The sequence below is a fragment of the Malus sylvestris genome, chromosome 16 (genome assembly GCF_916048215.2).
Source record: "Malus sylvestris chromosome 16, drMalSylv7.2, whole genome shotgun sequence".
Lineage (NCBI taxonomy): Eukaryota > Viridiplantae > Streptophyta > Magnoliopsida > Rosales > Rosaceae > Malus > Malus sylvestris.
The window spans coordinates 11,375,972-11,397,246 of record NC_062275.1 but is presented as its reverse complement, the minus strand read 5'-3'; the positions used below and the strand labels follow the sequence as shown (position 1 = coordinate 11,397,246).

General features: G+C 39.5%; 1 protein-coding gene, 1 long non-coding RNA gene and 1 pseudogene across 2 annotated transcripts; 1 reads left to right on the top strand and 2 right to left on the bottom strand.

Moving 5' to 3' along the window:
- Positions 1 to 528: 528 nt before the first annotated feature.
- LOC126608519 (probable pectinesterase 67) lies at positions 529 to 2,136 on the bottom strand. Its single transcript, XM_050276458.1, has 5 exons — positions 1,874 to 2,136; positions 1,593 to 1,755; positions 1,158 to 1,364; positions 791 to 1,041; positions 529 to 682 (listed from the first exon to the last, which is right to left on the bottom strand). The coding sequence occupies exons 1-5, from the start codon at positions 2,134 to 2,136 to the stop codon at positions 529 to 531; spliced, it is 1,038 nt and encodes a 345-aa protein (XP_050132415.1).
- A 5,364-nt stretch (positions 2,137 to 7,500) lies between these two features.
- On the bottom strand, positions 7,501 to 7,962 carry LOC126609102 (glycine-rich protein 2-like; annotated as a pseudogene).
- A 10,829-nt stretch (positions 7,963 to 18,791) lies between these two features.
- Positions 18,792 to 20,594, top strand: LOC126609392 (uncharacterized). Its single transcript, XR_007618134.1, has 4 exons — positions 18,792 to 19,430; positions 19,514 to 19,611; positions 19,787 to 20,401; positions 20,486 to 20,594. It is a non-coding gene; the product is annotated as an uncharacterized LOC126609392 (long non-coding RNA).
- Positions 20,595 to 21,275: the final 681 nt, after the last annotated feature.

Sequence of the window (21,275 nt, the reverse complement as noted above, 5' to 3'; positions counted from 1 at the left end):
ATGTGCACTTCCAATTTCACACTTTTCTTTCCTCTCCTGGACCCCAAGCAACAACATTAGCATTCTGTGCAAACACTTTGTTCACAATTTTTCTAACTTAGGCATAACCGAATTGTCAAATACCATAATTTCCTTAAACTATCCGTACTCATAGAAACACGAATTCATGGAAAGATCAAATTTCTCATGATTAAACAACAAAGTTTGAACAGTTACTGGCATCGTATAATGTCAAACAGTTTTGTAATTCTATCCAAATTAACCTAATATATTGAGCACAGAAGGCTGACAATCTGAATTGACAAGGCTAGAATGTTAACACATAAGAAATATTATTTTTCTTGACATGCAGTAGTCCATCAGGTTGTAGCATTGATTGGATTTGGACAGAATTATATATCTGAATGTTATTTTGATTAATACAACATGCGGTTTACATTTTGTAGGGAAGGAAACTTATCAATCAAACATATGATCGCTTCTTGCACTCATCACTGTAAGCTCGGCCCCCTCGGCACATAAATGAATTTACAGCCAAACTGGCAGCCATTCCTGGCCATTGATGAAGTCGATAGACAAGAAGGGTGCAACTTCTTTTTCGGTGAGTTGTCTCGCCCATTCGGCACGCCCTGTAGCCTCAGCTCCTGGCCCTTTGCACTTGTACTCGGCATGGTATAAGTTTCTGCAGATTTCATTTTATTCACAACAAATCAAATCATAAATTTAATTGGAATATTTTTTTAATGCAAACATGTGTGTTTGATCAATTATTTAGGTGCATGTTTCTTACTCAGTTCCGCCGGAATAGCTCCAGTTGGTCCATCCTTGTGGCACGACAGTCTTCGAGAGGTACATGTTTGCATAAATCACTCTGGAGAAAGCACCCTTTGCCCTACCTAGGTACACACTGTCACCAACACCATAGAGCTTGCCTTTGTTAAAAACAAATCCACTGTTCTCCTTCTCAGTCTCCCTATTTTGAGCTGTCACGGACCCCTTGATCGACACCCTCTTGTCTCCGATAACAAAGACCTCGCAGCTCTGCATGCATGGATGCATCCATGATTAATTAATTAGTCCAATCTATGACTTTTTTGGAGCGCTAATAACAAGTTTCAAAATTAATTATGAAGGTAATGAAGTATAGTATTACTTACGTGGAAGACAGATCTACCACGGCCAAAGATGAAGTCAATGGAGCCCTGGATGTAACAATTATCATAGTAATGTCTGCCCTTGTAATCGAAGAGGGTGTTATGGGTACTGTAAAATCCACAATGGTAGAATGCAACTTTGTCTGCAGCTACAAATGCTGCAACTGACTGGTTCTGCGAGGTGTAAGCCACACCGGTCGGGGCCTCATTCTGCACAACGTTGCATAATTTATATATGAGACCTATAAACGTCATTTATGTATATAGGGATCCGGAATGTTCACGCCAAGTTATGTTGCTAGATTGCAAATCTAAACCGTTGATGGTATGTTAATTCATATTAACATTTGTTTGGCAATATAAATCGGCAAGAAAACATTGCCGTGCTCAATAATTTTTAAATATACAAATATACAGAAAAAGAAAATGAAGATGAACCTTGAAGCTGATCCCGAAGGCAATGAAATTGGGAGCTTCGACACTGAAAGTAGCAGATTCAACATTGTCCGAAGAGCTTTGTGACCAAACAATGGCGGACCTGCCCTTCCCATTTCCTCTCATGAATATGTAGGGCTTATTACGTGGTATGATCACCTTTTCTCTGCCAGCCAAAACATATATCCATTAGATAACATGCATAATTAAACTTGTGAATTATTCATAGCTAGTTTTGCTTTAATTTCACAATTCACCGAGTAATTAATTGATGGTTCAGTTACCTGTACACTCCTTTCCTAACATGGATGATGATCCATTGCTTATTGCCTTCAGGAACAGCATCAATGGCTGCTTGAACAGATGTGAAATCTCCCTTGCCGTTGATGTCAACCTTAAGGGTGCGGTTCGTGTGAATCTTCTGAGTCAATAAGGGGGAATCTATTACCTTTTGTGCGGTCAAGCCATGAACAACATTCGTGAGAGTTACTGAGGTGAAAAAAATGATTGCAAAGGTGATGAATGTTGTGGACGAAGACCAAGCCATGTTTCTAGGGAGAAACACAATCTGCAGTTCGGGTGAATTAATAATGTTCACCTAGGGGGGATTCTTTTTGTGAGGCAATGAGGTTCTCAAAGTGAAGGGGGGCTTTTATTCATTTACGGGTGCGGTTGTTTGGAAAAATTGAGTGTACATGACAAATTGAAGCTGGAAGTCAATTGGCTAACAAGATTCTAACTATTTTAGAGGGCCGGCCGTTGGTTTAATTTCAATTATTTTTGTTTTTCATGAGCAATCCAAGATAGCCGGTTATTGTGCACTCTAAAATGAAAAGAGATACAAACACAAACAAAAATATCCCCCGTTATATATGAGTTATAACTCTAAAATAAGTGTTTCAGAAGAATTGCGATGCTGACTCGGATTGTTTATGTTAAAATTTTGTTGTGCAATTATAAAACACGTGTTGAAGCTTAATAAGGAAAATATATTTTCATTTGTCACTTTTAATATAGGGGTGTGATATCCATACATCCTATTTTACTTCTCATACACCTTTTTAATTTTCGGCCGTCAGATCGGATGAATTGAAGAAAATTAAAAGACATAAATTATCAAGGGGTGTGTGAAAAGTAAAATGAGGTGTGTGGATAACACACCTCTTAATATATTGTCATTCTTTGAGCGGAATATCAGGATGATGACTAAGTATGATCGTACTACAATTTTTTTCTTCTGTTTTAGCGTATGAACATATCGTACACAAAACTGCATGTCCACACCATTAATGTTACACGTTAAAAAAATGAATAGTATAGCGTGACGACGTTATTTGGGTGAAGATTAATGGGCTCGCGTAAAATCTTTAAATCTGTCCAAATCATTGAGAACTGAATATTGCATTCATAATGCAAGTTTACCATGATCAGGTGAACAGAAAGTATGCTACATTACACTTGTATTGCACCAAACCCTTTTGTATTTGTTTGATTAGGATGATGCGACAGATTGTCTTTTTAGGTCATATTTGTAGACAATATAATGTAACCGTTGATGATTATGTTTTTTCTTTAAATAACTAAAAATGAAATCCAATCAATAACCGACACATCATATAGTTTACAAAATATAGTATAAAAAGATGATCTCTTATCGTTTTTTGAAAGACAAAGCATGGTCGTGGACTTTTGCTAGGTGTGGGATTTTACTGCGTCAACAAATGTCCGAGCTCCCTATGTTAATATTTGTTTGTATATATGCTATCGTAGTTTAAGAGCAATATATGTCTGCAGTCCATATATATATAGTGATTGTTTATAAAATAAGATACCATTGGGAAAAAGCTTAAAGCTTATACGTGGCTGTATATATAAATGTGTAGATGGGTCCTGCATGCATACAACATTCTAAGAAGTCCAGTTTGCATAAATGGTTCTGGTAGTTTTTCCGGATTTTCCCACATCTAATTTGTTAATTTATTACTTCTGCATTTTCATCCTAGTAGTTTTGTTTTGTTTCTTTTTGTTCAATTTGTTTACTAATCAGTTGATGTTTTCATCCGTTTTGTGAATAATATCATTGATGCACTTTGACAAAGAGAAGATCAGACAACGTTAATCTTAAAGAAGGATATTGGAATATGTGAGAATGTGAAGGTAAGATGCTCCCACATTGGTGAAAGAAGAACCTTACAAGGACGTATAAGAGGTTGAACTACTCCTCATATTACAAATTTGTTTTAGGGTGGAACCCAATTTTCTTCATGATATCAGAGCTCCATAATGGAATCCCAACTTCCAGAAGTATGAGAAAATCTCAAAGATTGAATAATTAGGGTAAATTACATAAAACTATCTCAATTATTAGGTCAGTCATAGTTTCATACCCTATTTTTAAAAAATGTCAATGTCATACCTCATCTTATAATTTGTTACAATTTCATATATTCCGTCAGTTTGTCTATCAATGCTTCCGTTAAATAATGACGTGGCTTGAGACGGAACCCACTTTCAATTCCAACCAGATTAAAAAATTAACTAAATATTAAAAAAATAATAATAAAGGTTTTTTATATTAGCACCCTGCAAAATGTTGAATGCACCCCACATTAAAATTTAATATTAAATGACTTATTTACCCCACTATTGTGACGACCTGTCCCTAATTTTCATATGTAATTTCTCCCGAGTATGTAATTTGACGATTATGCCACTTATTGGCAAGTGACGTGGACGTATTCTTATCGCTTTCATTTTATTTCTCGCTGTCGCATTTAAATATTACACGCTAGTACGAGTAGGAGTAAATTTTAAAGTGTAAAAATATCTACTTCGGATAGATTTCGATTTCCTTTAACTGTAGGAAATCCGAAATCATATCCCTTGGATTCCCTTTTTATCCTACCTGTGCATCCCCTCCATTATTTACTCAACCAATCCCATCTATTCCTGCACCCTATCAGAAAAGCATCCCATCTCTCTCTCTCTCTCTTCTCCCTTTCCTTCTCCGAGTTTCTTCTTCTTCCTCTTTGCAACCTTCACAAAAACACACCAAAACTCACAAACGTGGAAAACAAACTACACCATTGTGATCATCTCAGTCCCACGATCACAACCATGTCCTTGAAATCTAGTGTAGACGAGTTTTGACTCACCAACTCGGAAGGTCGACTCGGCGAGTTCGACATATCGATTTTCAGGCCATTCATGGCCTAGGTAAGCCTTGAGAAACTCTTAGAACCTTCATTTCACTTCTATGGGTTGTTATTGATCTCTTGTTTGTGTCTTGAACATATGGTTTTACCTAGAAAACTCGAGAAGAAGGAACCTGCACGTTTTTTAGTCAAGGACCGTATCTGGGCTCCTACTAGGTACAAACTTGTTCTCTACATTCCTAACTTCAAAATGGCTTTTGAATCACTGAGTTTGGTTAAGTAACGAGTTAGAAATCAACTCTGGAAGTTGGGAAGAAAATTTCAGTTTTCTGGAAAATTTCAACCGTGGTCGTTTGGCCACTTTCAGGCCAAATTTCTGAACAACACGGACCATATTTGAACTTTCTGTGAATGGGATCGATACATCACATTCCTAGCTTTAATTTGGCTTTTGTAGAAGTGATTTTGGTTGAGAATCGAGCTCGTTAGGAGCCCTGGAAGTTGGCCCAAAAATCTGCAAGACTGCAGAAAATCGCGAGGAAGGCGAGTGCATTGTACTCGCGGGCGCGTGGGGCCCGCGTGGGCATTCTGTGCAGCCCTTTTGGGCGGCGCGTGAAGGCGCGTCTGGCCTCTGGCCCGCGTGTGGTCAACACGTGTGTGTTCATGTCGTCGAGTATATCGATTTCATATATTTAAACCCTAGGTTTGAGCAAACTATGGGGGTTTTATTTAGGTTTCCGTTATGTGCTTTAATTAATGTTATTTTAGTTATTTCACATATAGGGGAAACTTATCCCGAGGATTTACAAGGCCAAGCTAGGCTCAGGGGCTACTACCTAGTGACGTACTTGTGAGTGGGCAATTTGTTTTTATACCTATACATATTATAGTTTCCATAAATGCGTATTTATTTCATTTTACGCCTATATGGCCTAGTATCATTAATGTGATATGAATTGTGATAAATGATGCTATATGGTTGTGATATTACTGTCATGACATTCATACATATTTATACATGCTCATCTTGCTTCACTCGGTGTTAGTATTCGCCCCAGGGCCAGGGCCAGTCCTTCGCGTGTATGTTCATATTCGCACCGTTCGCTCACCTTGGATCCAAGTTAGGTGCCAGTCTTGTCGGGTAGATTGCATTAGGCAATCCGACTTGTATGTGATGTGCTTCTGCACCAGTCTTCACGTGATCGTACTACTAGAGCATATTGATTACACCCAGTCCTGTTCGTGTCAGAAATTATCTGTTTGAACTTGTGTGTTAGCTTAGATGGATGAGCACTTAGTTATAGTTGATTATCACATGATTATTACCGTGGCATTTGATACATCATTACTTGGCATATTCATGGTTATATTACTGCTATAATATTATCGAATTATCATTTATATACTTGAGTGCTATGTTTTAAGGAAACTATACTTATTTTACGGCGAGGGGTTAGTATTTTCAAAGTTAAAGGTTTTCTTTTAAGCATTGTTTTGTTGACTCACTCAACTTTATTTTTCGCCCCTCCAAGACCTAGATAGCTGTACTCTTTGTGGCACTCGAGGAATTCCGGCAGTTCTGACATTTCCTTCTGTTTTAGACGTACGGACTTATCACTATTATGTAATAAGTGTACTTTGGTTGTTTTGACTATTCTTCTGTAGTCTCACTGTCTATTACGCTCTGAATAATTGTAGTGGGTTTATCCCATGATTGCGCACTCTTTCACTGTTTAGTCCTAATTATTTTAATTTTATTCACTTTTTACATCACTTACCCTTATGGTTACGTCACCTCACAGTGATGGCCAGCATGCTTTGACCTTTCTAGGTCGGGGTGTGTCAACTATGCAATGACAATTTTGACCTTATTAGGTTTAAAAAAAAAATAAAAATTTCTAAATACACCCCAAATCACTTTTAGCGTATTATTTATCTTCTCAACTATCAAAACCCTCACACCCTCCATTATTGAATAAAACCCTAACCAATGAAACTACAAACATGTTGATTGAGAAAAATTGTTTTTGACGAATGAAACATGAAATCGATGTTTCAGAAGCTTCACAAAAGGTAAGACTTCATATTTTTCATTGTTTTAGTGATTTCGATGACATCGATAATTATTTAATCTTGCATTTGCTGTATTATTTAAACTTCTATATTCATATTCATCTTTTAGGGATCACAATAAGAGTTTACATGAAATCCCCTTACCTTTGCCCGTCCAAGAAATTTTTTCTCCAATTTCTCAGTGTTTGGAAGTAATGGGTACCAATGTTTTCCAAGTGCTCCACACTGCAAAAATGAAGTTCGTGAAAATCAAAACAAAAATTGGGTACCACGAAGTTAAACCTAACAATGAAGCCATTGTTGATGTTACCCTACCTAGCAAATCATCATTCGGAAAACTAAACGTTTAGATGATTTGAAATCTTTCGGAAAATGTTCAAATGGTTAGATTTAGTCCGTAAAAATTAAAAATGAGTGTTATAAGATTTGAGAAATGTGGGGTGTATAGAAAATGTGGAATGTATATACAAAATATAAGGTGTATATTGAGAATGTGGGGTGTGGGGTATTATGGAAAAGTACTTGGGGTGTGTTAAGATAATTTTTAAGTGAAAAAACAAATGTGGGCTGTATTAAGTATGTGAGGTTTATTCAACAATTTGTGGGATGTTAATATAATAAGCCATAATAAAAAATAAAATAAAAAAACACCAAACCCACACCCAGATCCCCTTCATTCCCCCTCACTTCTCTGCAACTCCCTCTCTGCGAGTCCCGCCCTCTCTTCCTCCATCACCACCTCCACTGCCCTGAAGGCAATCTCTAGCCATGTGCCCAGGCTTGCCGCAACTTTAACACCCATCGCCACCGGCACCACCTCCATTCTTCCTATCATCGCCTCTCCATCCACCTCCAAATCCAGAACCGCCACCGCGGCCCCTAGAGCAATCGAAGGTCTCCTTTTTGTTATCGACCAATGGCGCGCCGTTAGGTCCTGTCACATCGACTGCTTTGGTCTTGCTGTCATCACTGAAGTCTATAAAGAACTCGACGGACTCGCCCTTCGCGACGGTGTGGAAATCGTTGGATCTAATCGAGGACTGGTGGACGAAGAGGTCCTCGCCTCCGTTGTCGGGGGTGATGAAACCGTAGCCCTTGATGTCGTTGAACCACCTCACCTTCCCGGTCGATCTCTCCTCCGCCATGGTAAAAGGTTAAGATTCTAATATGGATTTATTCGAGGGTTTGAAAGTGATATACAGAGAGAGAGGGACTGTGATTATATAGAGGAGAGACAGAGGGAGAGAGAGAGACAGAAAGAGAAGAGTTGCAGTGAAGGCAACGACAAATCTAAGGATGAATAGTAAAAGTATTTATTAATTTGTATTTATATAAAATGAAGTGATTATATAGAGTTGCAGTGAAGGTTATGGGTGTGTAGGAGGGGGAGGGGGAAGAGCGTGGAGGTGGAGATGGAGGAAGAGATGGCGGAAGTTGCAAAGAAGTGAGGGGGAAGGAAGGGGATCTGGGTTTTTTTTTATATTTTTTTATATTTGGTTAATTTTTTAAGGGTAAATATCAGTTTACTACCTTCATGTTTCGTGGTTTTCAATATTTCGTACATCAAGTTTTTATCGTCCCAGAGTCATACCTAAAGTGTAAATTTAGGACAATTTCATGCATCCGTTAGTCAAACTGTTAAGTCTCCCGTTAATTGATAACGTGGCACCCATGTGGACAATGATTGGGCGCTACGTGTCAATAGGGGCCCACTTGAATATTAAAAAAAATTAAAAATACAAAATACAAAATTAAAAAAAAAAATCCCCCGTCTCCTACGTCCCCCATCCCCCTCCCTTCCTTCCTCTGCAACCCGCACTTCCCTCCCTTCCCTCTCCCCTCTGCAACCTGCAACACCTCCACCATTCATCTCCACACCACCACCTTCTCCACCATTCCTTTCCCAAGCCCCGCGAGACCAAAATCGCCCCCAACCCTCATCATTTTCATTACCGAGAAGCAATCAAAAACCAAAACAATAAAATTCAAAACTTTCCCACAAAAGGAAATTTCCTAAAAATCCCATCTTACGGAATCGGTACTTCCGAAACACGAGAAGGAAGAGGAACTCAATTAACCCTAGCTTCCGTACTGCAATCACACACAAAGACAATCGGAGATGGAAGACCAACACCAAAATCGAACCCGAAAAGATAATTGAAGTCGGAGGACTGGAAATTGGAGCAGCAAGACAGAGAAAGAAAGGTCGAACCTAAGGATGAGCTAAGAGGCCAGGGTGGTAGAGAGAATGCTGCTTGAGAAGAGCATGCTGTATCAGAGCTTGTTGTTGATGCTGCTGCTTCAGCCTCTGGTGCTACATTTCTTTTGTGATTCTCTGAAAAAGTCAGGGTTTTGCCGAGAAATTTGAGGGTTAGGGTTCGAGCAGAGGGCCTTAGAGAGAGAAGAAAAATTATGGGTCTCAGGTTTGCAAAATCGTTGGAAAAAAAAGGAAAATGGCATTGTCTCTAGGGTCAGGGGAGATTTTGGTCTTGTAGGGTTTGGGGATGGGTCGGCTGTGGCCGCCAACGACGAGGGTTGAGGTGCAGGAGAATGAGGATGAAGAAGATGGTGAGGGGTTAGGAGAGGAATGGTGGATGAAGTGGTGGTGTGGAGAGGAATGATGAAAATGTTGCGGGTTGCGGATGAGAGATGGAAGGGAAGGAGGTGCAGGTTGCAGAGGAAGGAAGAGAGGGATGAGGATGGGGGAGGTAGGAGACGATGTCGATTTATTTTGTATTTTTGTATTTTTAAATTTTTGTATTTTTTTAATAATCAAGTGGGCCCATATTGGCATGCGGCGCCTAGTCATTGTTCACATTGGTGCCACGTCATCAGTTAACGGGGGACTTAACAGTTTGACTAACCGATATATGAGACTATCCCAAAATTTACACTTTATGTATGACTCTGAGACGAAAAAAACTTGATGTACTAAATGTTGAAAACCACGAAACATGAGGGTAGTAAACTGATATTTACCCATTTTTTAATATAGTTGGAATTGAAAGTGAGCCTCATCTCAAGTCATGTCACTGTTTAATAGAAGAATTGACAGACAAACTAACGGAATGTATGAAATTGTAAGATGAGGTATGACATTGACATTTAAAAAAAAATGAAATATGAAAGTGTGACTAGTCCAATAATTGAAATAGTTTTATATAATTTACCTAAATAATTACTAAGAAAACAAACCTAATACCCCCAAAAAGTTCTATTTATAATGTCTTTAAATAGAGATTCTGTTATAAAATTGACGATGTGTGCAGTGGAATGAATGAAACAATACACAAAATTTATGAGGTTCCTCTACAGTTAGTGTGACTGGAGAACGTCTTCGGGACAGCAATGATGTTTTTATTTATAATCTGAAATAATAAGATTACAAAGACAATTCTTTCTATTATCTCTTCTCTTCTTTCTTCCTCTCTCAACCGTATGACTTTTTGTTTCTCTATCTCTATCTACTATCCTCCTCATCAATTTTATAGGCAAAACTTTAGACAAAGTTGTAGTGGGAAGACTGTAGAGTAGGATGAGTGGGATTGTAGTGGGTTGGCCATCCACATATTGAATGGCTTATAATATTACAACACTCCCCTCCCCATTGGATGGCCATAAGTTGTGATGCCGCTGCTGGCTATAAATCCAATCATTTTTCACTTGCCTTATCTGTCCCCTAGGTAGAAGTGGTATGTTCTCTAGTTTTTCCCAGGCAGATGTGGCATCTTCTCTGGAAAGCCTTAAAATCTGAATCTGTGTTTTTTTTTTTTTGGTGCTACCCCTGATGAGTTTCTCCCCCTTATTTCAAATTCCTTAGACTGATGTTTTCCCTCAAGATGATGTATCTTTTTCACTTGCTTTATTTGTTGTTGATTTTCCACAGGCTCGTTCTTGAACTGGGCTGGGGGGTCTTCTGGTTTCCTCCAAAGGTCTGAATTTACTTCATTTATCTAGAGCTTAATTTTATTCAAGAGTGGTGGACACTTGATCTTGAATCAGATTTGTGATTTCTTTAAAGGCCTTGAGACTTGTTCTTGAATGAAATGAGACTATGAGCAGCTCCATGTGACAAGTGATTTTTGGCTCCGTCAAGGATGAATCGGCATGTGTTTTGTTGTGCTTGTCTCCACATGCTTCAATGTATTATTTTCACTTGCCCCTTGCAGAAGTGGTATTTTCCCTAGTTTTTTCCCTATGCAGGTTTGGCATTTTCTCTTGTAATATTTGCCCTCTGATGCATGAGTGGAATGCAAACCTTGCATTTAGATGTTCCTTCAAAACATCGTTTCTCAGTGATTCATCATGCTTGGCAGCTTTAGTGTAAAGAGCCAACAGTGGACCAATTATTCTGCGGTGTTGATGACTTGAGACCCAGCTCCATCAACAGTTGAAGATGGTTACTCGAGAGCAATACTAGGTAAACAATCAGGAAAGTTTCCAGGCAGTCGGTTCCTTACTAGAACTTTGATTGGAGGTTCCGACATATTGCTTTCTTTATCCTTGTCTTGCAGGTAAGAACAAGTACGAAGGAAAGGACATGGAGATTGCATGATATGAGATACTCTTACTCTCGACCCTAATGATATGAGATACTCTTACTCAGGTGTGACTTGTTTTGAAGAGGTATTCTTGGAGAGAAAGAAAATTGAGTATGTTGAGAGGTTTGGTTGCAGATACATTTTCGGCAATGAGAGAGAGTTAAAAGTTTTGGATGTGTGCCTTGCCATGGAGGATGCAGGTCGACATATATAAGGATTTCCCCAATAGCAGGTAGTGTGGATCTGGCTTTGTTATCCACGCTTATCGGCAACAGTGTTGTAGTTGGAATAGTGAAATTCACGCGTTTTCAACTTTGTTAAAGATCTTTTGACAAAGTTGCACGTGATATCCAAAAAAATGAGATTGCGTCTGAAAAATGTTGATTGACTTTATGCAGAGAAACCCGGCTTTTGAAATTCGAAGAGCAATGTCTCTTCGATTTTTGAACAGGTGGCCATGTTGCTTATTCTTTATAAAGGTATTAATTGTATTTAAATTTACACACTTTGAAGATTTACCACTTGTGAGAATTGTCACTGTTGTATTTATGAGATTTCACTATATCCAACCTTTTTCTTTCATCAATTTCTAAAAATGGCTTGCCCATCTAACATTTGCTTAGATTTAAGTCTTAGGACTGATACGGATGAGCCGCGTCAGGATAATATATAGCGCCCGTCATTCTTGTCTTCAAATAGTCATCTTACGGTTGGAGACTCTGTGATGAAGAATAATATAATCGCTACAGTAGTAGCTAGGAAGCTTTTCACTCCAAAGGATAACAGAACCCTTTTAAACTGGTCTGATGAGGCAGCCGTTCAAGACTCCTTGGCTTTCAGTGTTCAATGTGCTGGCTCCGTTTCTAATATGGGCCAACACCTACTTGCCCGAACTCGCCAAGTTGAATCATTCATAGCTGAGGTGGTAAGTCTTAAACAAGCGATCAGAGAGCTCATGCACGAGAATAGAGTCTTACACATGCTTACAAATAATTACTCAATAAGTATGAAAAGAAAGCTTGACCAACTGCTGGAATCTGAAAGTCGGACTCAAAGTGACAATCAGAGGTTTGATGCTTTATTCCAAAGGCACCTATTGCCTTCGCCATCTGGAGGTTTACCAAGTACTGAGGCTCTAAATAATCAACCTTTGGTGCTTTCTCTTTCTGGGATACTTCCGAGTACTAAGGTTTCACATGAGCAACCTTTGTGAAGGCTTTCTTATGTTTTTATGTGTATGTACATGTCTGTAATTTCTCAAAGATATAAATAGATAAGCTTTATTTCATTCAATGTATTGTGTCAAATACAATAAAGCATATACTTCACTAAGATGTGGTACTTCTGGACCAAATATCAATTCATTTTCTCCCTCACGAGGATGAATGATTTTTCTTAGTGTCTAAATATTAATAACCACTTGAGTGTTCAACTCATGATTTTCAATCCAAATGATTCTTTAATATCATAAACATCATGGATATGATTCGTGTTTGCATATTGTTTGATCTGCAGTTCGAGACAATATTTCTCTCAACAATGTATAATCTCTCTTGACTCTTCAGGAGTTCTAATAATATCAAGAGATTTTAGTATGTTGCAACAATATCATAATGATAGTACTCATTAAGACAATTTATACCATCCATTGGTATGAAGTACATAATTTACGCTTTACCCTTCGGGGGCTTACTTTAAGCAATTTGAAACATTCAGGGATTTTCTACACTTCATGACACATTCTCCTTTGAAATTTATACAGAGAAATTTGCTCCCATGTATACTTAAAGGATTTACTTACGAAGATAAGATGTGGGCGACTCATAACCTTTTGTATATAATTCTCCATTTATATGAACTCGTTTACAGGAGTATAATTTCAGGTTTCAACTAGTAACCTTGTATCATATCATGTGAGTATATTTCACTGTATTACAAATGCTTATATGTAACCTTCTAGGTTTAACATCTTTTAGCTATTTGTATTGTATTCAAGTATATAGGTCTATTTTTTCCACGTTTAATGGAATTGCCTTTCTTCATCTTTGGCCAATAATTTTTCCTTTCACGAAAAAAAAGGGACTCAATATCAACACAGCTCATTTGATGAATTTAGTATCTACTTATAAAAACCAAAATTACCATTGGTTATCATCAATCAGTGATCCCTTATTCTCATGTGCATGCATATGCATAAATGCTTTTCATTTCTTTGGATATCCATTGCCTCTTCAAGGGCATTTACTATCTCTTCCAGGATAGTCATAGTTTAGAGAATGCAGACATAACCTCCTCTTAAGCGTTATAGAGCTTGGATTTTAATCCTTACTTCGGGAGTTGAGTCATTGGAACCTATATGTCTATCATGCTTCATGCATAAGACATCAACATTCCCATGTCCGCGGATTGTCCTTTCTGGGACGTGTATCCATGCGGCGACTGTCATGCTTCCGGCATGCAACAGTTATGCTTCAAGAATGCAATAGTTTAGTAGTGCCATATTCTTCTTCTTTTGAATGACTGAACTTTCAGAATCTAAGGATCTATCACGCTTCAGGCGTGCAACATATAAATCATTTGCTCCCACATTGTCCTAACAAGGACACCAATTCTTGTAGGCACATTTGCAGCTAGTATATATGATTTTATCATTTTCGTTGAATCATTAAATGCATTTGGCATTTGCTTTGCACATCGTTGCATCATTCAATTATTCTCACTTCATTTTTCTCATTGATTGTTTCGTGAATCAAAATAAGACAAATTCTCTTCGTTCTTCTAGAACGGTCTTTTCTCATCATTCTTCTGGAATGTATTTTCTCATCGTTCTTCTGGAATGGTATTATTTTCTCCCCCTAACAACGGGAAAATTGTCTTATCAAAATGACAGTCTGCACACCATTCGGTAAACATATTCCCAGTAAAGGGTTCTAAATACTGAATGATAGATGGTGAATCAAATCCAACATAAATTCCCAGTTTGTATCAATGCCTTATTTTAGTACATTATGACAGTGCAATAGGCACATATATAACATAACAAAAAACTCGTAAATGTGTAATGTTTGGCTGGTGCCTAAACACGAGTTGTACTGAGGAATATCGATGGTTGGTAACTGGTCTTAATCAAACTTAATAGTGAATTATGTAAAATGACATGTCCACATGTAGAAAACTTGAAATTTCATTTTCATGAGTAGAGCGCGGGTAATCAATTTCATCCGCTTAATAAAATTTTTTGCTAAACCATTTTGGGTATGGACATGAGGAACATAACGTTCAACATCAATGCCCAATGACATGCAATAATCATCAAAACTTTGAGATGTAAACTCTCCAGCAAATATGCATTATGTTGATGCACAAAATCAGCGAAGACTTTGGTACAACAGAAAGTGTCAGGTTTTATGACCTTCGCTTGGTTACTTCGGTCACTAGTGAGGATAAGTACGTAAATGAATAGAGACAGAGAAGCAAACACAGGATGTACGTGGTTCACCCAGATTGGCTACGTCCACGGAGTAGAGGAGTTCTTATTAGTAGTGAAGGGCTTACACAAGTACAAAGGATCAAGCTCTCAATTTAGTGAGTTCTTGTGAATGATTTAACACAAAATGGCATTAGGCAATATTGTGGGGGAATGACCCCTATTTATAGAAAAACTTGTAGCTTTGTCACATTGACATGTGTCATGTTATGATTGGTTCTTGATGTTGACACGTGCTGCGCTCTGATTGGCTTCTAATCTTGACACGTGTCGAGTAGTGATTGGCCTCCTGGTCGGAGGGGAACTCTTCTGGGTCCTTGACAGTATAGCGTTGGCCAAATGTTGATGCACAAAATCAGCGAAGACTTTGGTACAACAGAAAGTGTCAGGTTTTATGACCTTCGCTTGGTTACTTCGGTCACTAGTGAGGATAAGTACGTAAATGAATAGAGACAGAGAAGCAAACACAGGATGTACGTGGTTCACCCAGATTGGCTACGTCCACGGAGTAGAGGAGTTCTTATTAGTAGTGAAGGGCTTACACAAGTACAAAGGATCAAGCTCTCAATTTAGTGAGTTCTTGTGAATGATTTAACACAAAATGGCATTAGGCAATATTGTGGGGGAATGACCCCTATTTATAGAAAAACTTGTAGCTTTGTCACATTGACATGTGTCATGTTATGATTGGTTCTTGATGTTGACACGTGCTGCGCTCTGATTGGCTTCTAATCTTGACACGTGTCGAGTAGTGATTGGCCTCCTGGTCGGAGGGGAACTCTTCTGGGTCCTTGACAGTATAGCGTTGGCCGGTGCTCGGTAGTTTCGGGATTGGTCAAGTATGGTACAAACAGTGCTCCCCTAAGTTCCCGAGTGAGGGAAACTTCTCGGTTGGGGACTTGCAAGATCCAATCCCTTGAGTAATCACGAAACTTCTAAGTACCGAAGTGTGGTCTGATCTTCATCTGCCCTTCTCTGGAAGTACCTTTCCTCCATCCGGGAATGGTGTATTTAGCTGATGTTGACGCACAAGGTAATGTATCAATTTCACTTGAAGCTTAGTTGTAGTTTCGGGCTTAGTCAAGTGTGATACAAACCCTATAGTAGGAGTCCCCCAAGTCGCCGAGCTAGGAGATCTGCCGAAAGAGGTGACAGACAAGGTAAGCAGTCAAACTTCCAAGTAAGCAACCCAGGATCAGAGGTTTGACTTCGGCTTTCGGTTGATTGTTCTCCTTCTCCTTGTCTCTCATTCAACTGCCAGGATAAGGAGAAGCAAATGGATAAGAGATGATATGAGATACTTTTGCTTTTGAAGAAGTAACTTTCCACAGGCTTATTCTTGAACTGTACTGGAGGGTTTTCTGGTGCCCTTCAGAGTATAAGGCCGACTCAAAAATTTGAGGGTCAAAACAAGTCTATCAAATCTAGAGTACGTTCGACCTTGATGATATGGGATACTTTTGCTGTTGACGGAATAATGAATGTGGTATGGAAAGGTGTCGTGCTGTAGTGATCTGTTTCAGATCACCGTTGAACCTTCTGCTTCAATCTTTTGCATGGCAGAAGTGGTGTGCAACCTTTGCATTTAAATGGTCCTTCAGAACATTCCTTCATAGTGACTCATCCACGCTTGGCAGCTTCAGTGTAAAGAGCCAATATCTGATCAACTGTCATGAGGTATTTGCCGGTGGAATTCGTGACCTTGACAGCAGTTGAGGATGAGTACTCGAGAGCAATGCTAAGTAAGCAACCAGGCAAAGGCTCCAGGCAGTCAGTTCCAAATTGGAGGTTTGATTTCAGGTTCCGACTGACTGCTCTCTTTCTCCTTGTCCTGCAGGTGTGGACAAGGACAAAGACAAAGATTGGGAGAAAGCATGATATGGGATACTCTTGCTTTCGACCCTGATGATATGAGATACTCTTGTTCTTGGTGTGGCTTATTTGCTGAGGTATTATCGGGGGGAAATAAAGCTGAGTATTTCGAGAGGTTATGTTGAGGGTGCCTTTTCGAATGCGAGAAAGGGTTGAGCATTTTTGCAGGTTTGCCTGTCCGTTGAGGAGGGAGGTCAATGTATATAGGGATTTCCCAATAACAAGTAGTAATGCTATTCCTTTGCCCTTCTTGGTCACAGCAATGTAGTGGGAGCTGCCAGCTTCACGTGTTTTAATTTTGTCAGAGCACTTTGAAAAAGTGGTATGTGGTATCTGGAAAGCTGATGTTACGTGTGAAGATTACAGACAAGCTTTATCTAAGGAAATCTGGCTCTCGAAGTTCTGAGAGTTGTGCCTCTTCGGTTTTCGAACAAGCAATCCCGTCGAGGATCTGACTCTCGAGATTCGGAAAGCGGTGCTACTCCGGTTTTTGAGAAAGTAATTATGTTGGGAGTCTTTTCTCGAATGTGAGTAAAGGTTGGACGTTCTTGCCAACCTGTCTTGCCGCAAAACACGGAGGTCGACACACATAGGGACTTTCCAGTTGTCAAGCAGTGGTGCTGTTCCTTTACCCTTATGGGTAATAGTAGGGTAGCTGGAACTTCGAAATTCTCGTGCCTAAACTTTGTCAGAGATCTTTGACAAAGTTATATGTGGTACCCGAGGAGTTGATGGTGCATATGGAGAGTGGTGATTGAACAGTAAGATTCACGTGCTTTCTACTTCACCAGAAATCTTCGACAGATTGCCCGTAATTTCCGCAAAGCTGAGTGTGCATGTGACAGGTGCTGACGAGGCTGAAAAAGCAGGTGCTTCTTCGATTTCTGAGATCGGCCCTCGTGGTCTCTGAGCAGCCCAGCTTTTGAGAAAGCAAACGCCTCTTCGATTTCTGAGATCGGCCCTCGTGGTCTCTGAGCAGCCCAGCTTTTGAGAAAGCAAACGCCTCTTCGATTTCTGAAGCTCCGTCGAGTGCAGATTTTTATAGAGGCTGGCATTAAGTTCCACAGCACACTTGAATCTCTACCAGTAGAAGCTCATTTCTTGCACTTCTAAGATCTTGATTTGTCTGACCTCTTCCTTCTTCAACACATTTGAAAATGTCTGGACCCTCCGACCGTCGTTTTGACTTGAACCTTGGAGAAGAGACAGCCACGCCTTCTCCAGACAACATATGGCGCCCATCCTTCATATCCCCTACTGGTCCTCTTACCGTTGGGGATTTTGTGATGAAGAATGATATGACCGCTGCAGTGGTGGCCAGGAACCTTCTCACTCCCAAAGATAACAGACTACTTTCCAAACGGTCTGATGAGTTGGCTGTTAAGGACTCTCTGGCTCTTAGTGTTCAGTGTGCAGGTTCTGTGTCTAATATGGCCCAACGCCTATTTGCTAGAACCCGCCAAGTTGAATCATTGGCTGCTGAAGTGATGAGTCTCAAACAGAAGATTAGAGGGCTCAAGCATGAGAATAAGCAGTTGCACCGGCTCGCCCATGACTATGCTACAAACATGAAGAGGAAGCTTGACCAGATGAAGGAATCTGATGGTAAGGTTTTACTTGATCATCAGCGGTTTGTGGGTTTGTTCCAAAGGCATTTATTGCCTTCGTCCTCTAGGGTTGTACCTGGTAATGAAGCTTCAAATGATGAACCTCCAATGCCTCCTCCTTCTGGGGTTTTGTCAAGTACTGAGGCTCCGGATAACCACCCTCCGGTGCTTTCTCTTTCTGGGGCTCTACCGACTGCTGAGACTTCCCCTAAGCAACCTTTGTGAAGGCTCCCTTTTGTTTGTTTATTTTGACTCATGTATATGTACATATTTGTGGCTTATCGAAAATATTAATAAATAAGCTTTGCTTCATTTCAACATATTGTGTTCAATACACCAAAGCCTTCTTCATAAAGTTCTTTGAATTTTTGCTTTTGTTGAAACCTGTATTGTTGAAGCTTTGTGAGTGAAGCATGTAGTTTGAGGTAGTGTTCCCTTAATTTCCCGAGTGAGGAAAACTTCTCGGTTGGAGACTTGAAAAATCCAAGTCACTGAGTGGTTGTGAGACTGTCGAGTATCAAGGTGCAGTAGCATATGGTGGGAGTCCCCCAAGTCTTCAGGCGAAGAGAGTTGCCGAATGAGGTGTCTCGCGTGTTACTAATTTGTCAAAGTAACGAATCCTTGTTTCGATGTCACACATTCGTATATGCTTTATCTAAAAATATTTCCAACTTTTGTGTGTTTGATGCTGCATGCTATTGACTAGACAAGATCAAGTGCAATTAGTAGCTTTTCTCTCTTTTTCATCTTTTCTTTGGTGGAATTGCTTTTCGTTTCCACTAATCAGCCTGAGTGGATGCAAGATAACACCTTTCTCTATAGCTCAGATTGCAAAGTCGTCTTCATGAAAGTTTTTCCTTATCTTGTGAACTACAACATATCCAAATTTGAGATCCATCGGAGTAGTACAACTTCAGAAATTCAAGTATGATGAGTAACTGTTCATCAATGTTCTGTTAATCCGTCAGACTTGTTGTGAGCTTCGAAACTCCATTTTCTCTTGTTCAGATCAACATACTTTCTTCATCGAAGTTGTTCCTTAACTTGTGAACTACAACATATCCAAATTTGAGGTCCCTCGGAGCAGTATAACTCCAGAAATCCAGGTATGATGAGTGACTGTTTATCATTTGTCTGTCAACCCGTCAGATTTGTTGTGAGCTTTGAAACTCTATGTTCTCTTGCTCAGATCAGCATGCTTTCTTCATTGAAGTTGTTCCTCAGCTTGTGAACTACAACATATCCAAATTTGAGATCCCTCGGAGCAGTATAACTCCAGAAATCCAGGTATGATGAATGACTGGTTATTATTTTTCTGTCAACCTGTCAGATTTGTTGTGAGCTTCGAAACTCCATTTTCTCTTGTTCAGATCGGTATGCTTTCTGCATTGAAGTTGTTCCTCATCGACTCTTTCATAACATATCAAAAATTCAGGATGAACTAACGGTTAAATATTTCCAGATCTTCGAAACATCACAACAGCTTCGAAATCTGCAAGAAGCCGACTATCATGTTTGGAGCTTCAACACTGTAATTTCCGTCGCTCAAACAGAAATGGTTCCTTCTTGAAAGTTGTTCATATGCTCAAGAACTATAGGGTGTCTAAAATTCAGCTCCATTGGAGAAGAGCAGAGGTTGCAGAAATTTGATAGATGAAAGAAGGCGGAAGAGGGAGAGAGAGAAAAAGTCTCTTGGGTTGGATTTCTATTTTGGGGTAGATTCCAATTTTTGTAGCACCTTCATTATTGATGAATTGCTTGTACCTTTGTCCATTATGAAACTTGGGACTTTGGCTTGGTGTTGGATCTATTATAATATGTTTGGGAACAGATATAAGTGAATAAAGAAGAAGGAAAATTTTGGGCCCTTGTGGGTGTAAAACAAAAAATGTTTATGTTTACCCAAGTGTTTTTGTACAAGTTCAAGGGCATCTTGGGTTTTGTGAACAAAATTTGTTTATTTGGAGCAAGGTTTTGTGTTGAAGCTTTGTAGGTGAAGCTTTGGTGTTGAAGCTTTGTAGGTGAAGCTTTGATGGTGAAGCTTTGTAGATGAAGCTTTGTAGATGAAGCTTTCTAGGTGAAGCTTTGATGGTGAAGCTTTGTAGATGAAGCTTTCTAGGTGAAGCTTTGATGGTGAAGCTTTGTAGATGAAGCTTTCTAGGTGAAGCTTTTTTAGGTGAAGCTTTGTAGGTGAAGCTTTTTTAAGTGAAGCTTTTCGGGTGAAGTTTTTTTTTTGGGTGAAGCTTTGTGGGTGAAGCTTTTTAGGTGAAGCTTTGTGGGTGAAGCTTTGGAGGTGAAGCTTTTCGGGTGAAGCTTTTTGGGTGAAGCTTTTTAGGTGAAGCTTTGTGGGTGAAGCTTTGGAGGTGAAGCTTTTCGGGTGAAGCTTTTTGGATGAAGCTGTTTTTTTTTTTTTTTTTTTTTTTTTTTTTTTTTTTTTTTTGGCGCTTGACACGGTCTTCATTTGCTTGTTTTGTAGTGACTGTGGAAGACGGATTGCTTTCTGATTGAGAAGGGTTCCGGCATCGCTTGCTATGAATGTAAAAGAGTGAGGGCTGAGTTGGCTAAATTACCTCTTTATTGAATTCATTGCCAAATGGCCTTCATTACATAGGATGCCGAACGGCTATAGCTCAACACTTGTACATCGTGAGTCTATTTGTAGTAGTACTTCAAGTGATCAGCGTTCCATGGATGGCCAAAGGTCTTGCCATCGGAGCTTCTAAGTGTGTAAGAGCCAGGGCGACTGATGCCAATGACTTCATACGGTCCATCCCAGTTTGGACTAAGTGTGCCTTCACTCGGGACTCTGTCGCAGAGTAATCTTTTCTTTAAGACCCAGTCTCCTATTTTGAAAAAACGAGGCTTGACCCTAGAGTCATAATAGTTGGAGATGCGCTGCTTGTAGGCGACATTCCTCAAGTGAGCTTGGTTTCTGTGTTCCTCGACTAAAT

Bases quoted from the DNA above. Each gene is read 5' to 3' on its own strand.
- LOC126608519 (XM_050276458.1), bottom strand. From the start codon at position 2,136: ATGGCTTGGTCTTCGTCCACAACATTCATCACCTTTGCAATCATTTTT. The intron at 1,756-1,873 runs GTAACTGAACCA...TTTGGCTGGCAG, and splicing joins GTTAGGAAAGGAGTGTACAG to AGAAAAGGTGATCATACCAC. The intron at 1,365-1,592 runs GTTCATCTTCAT...AACGTTGTGCAG, and splicing joins CCTTCGGGATCAGCTTCAAG to AATGAGGCCCCGACCGGTGT.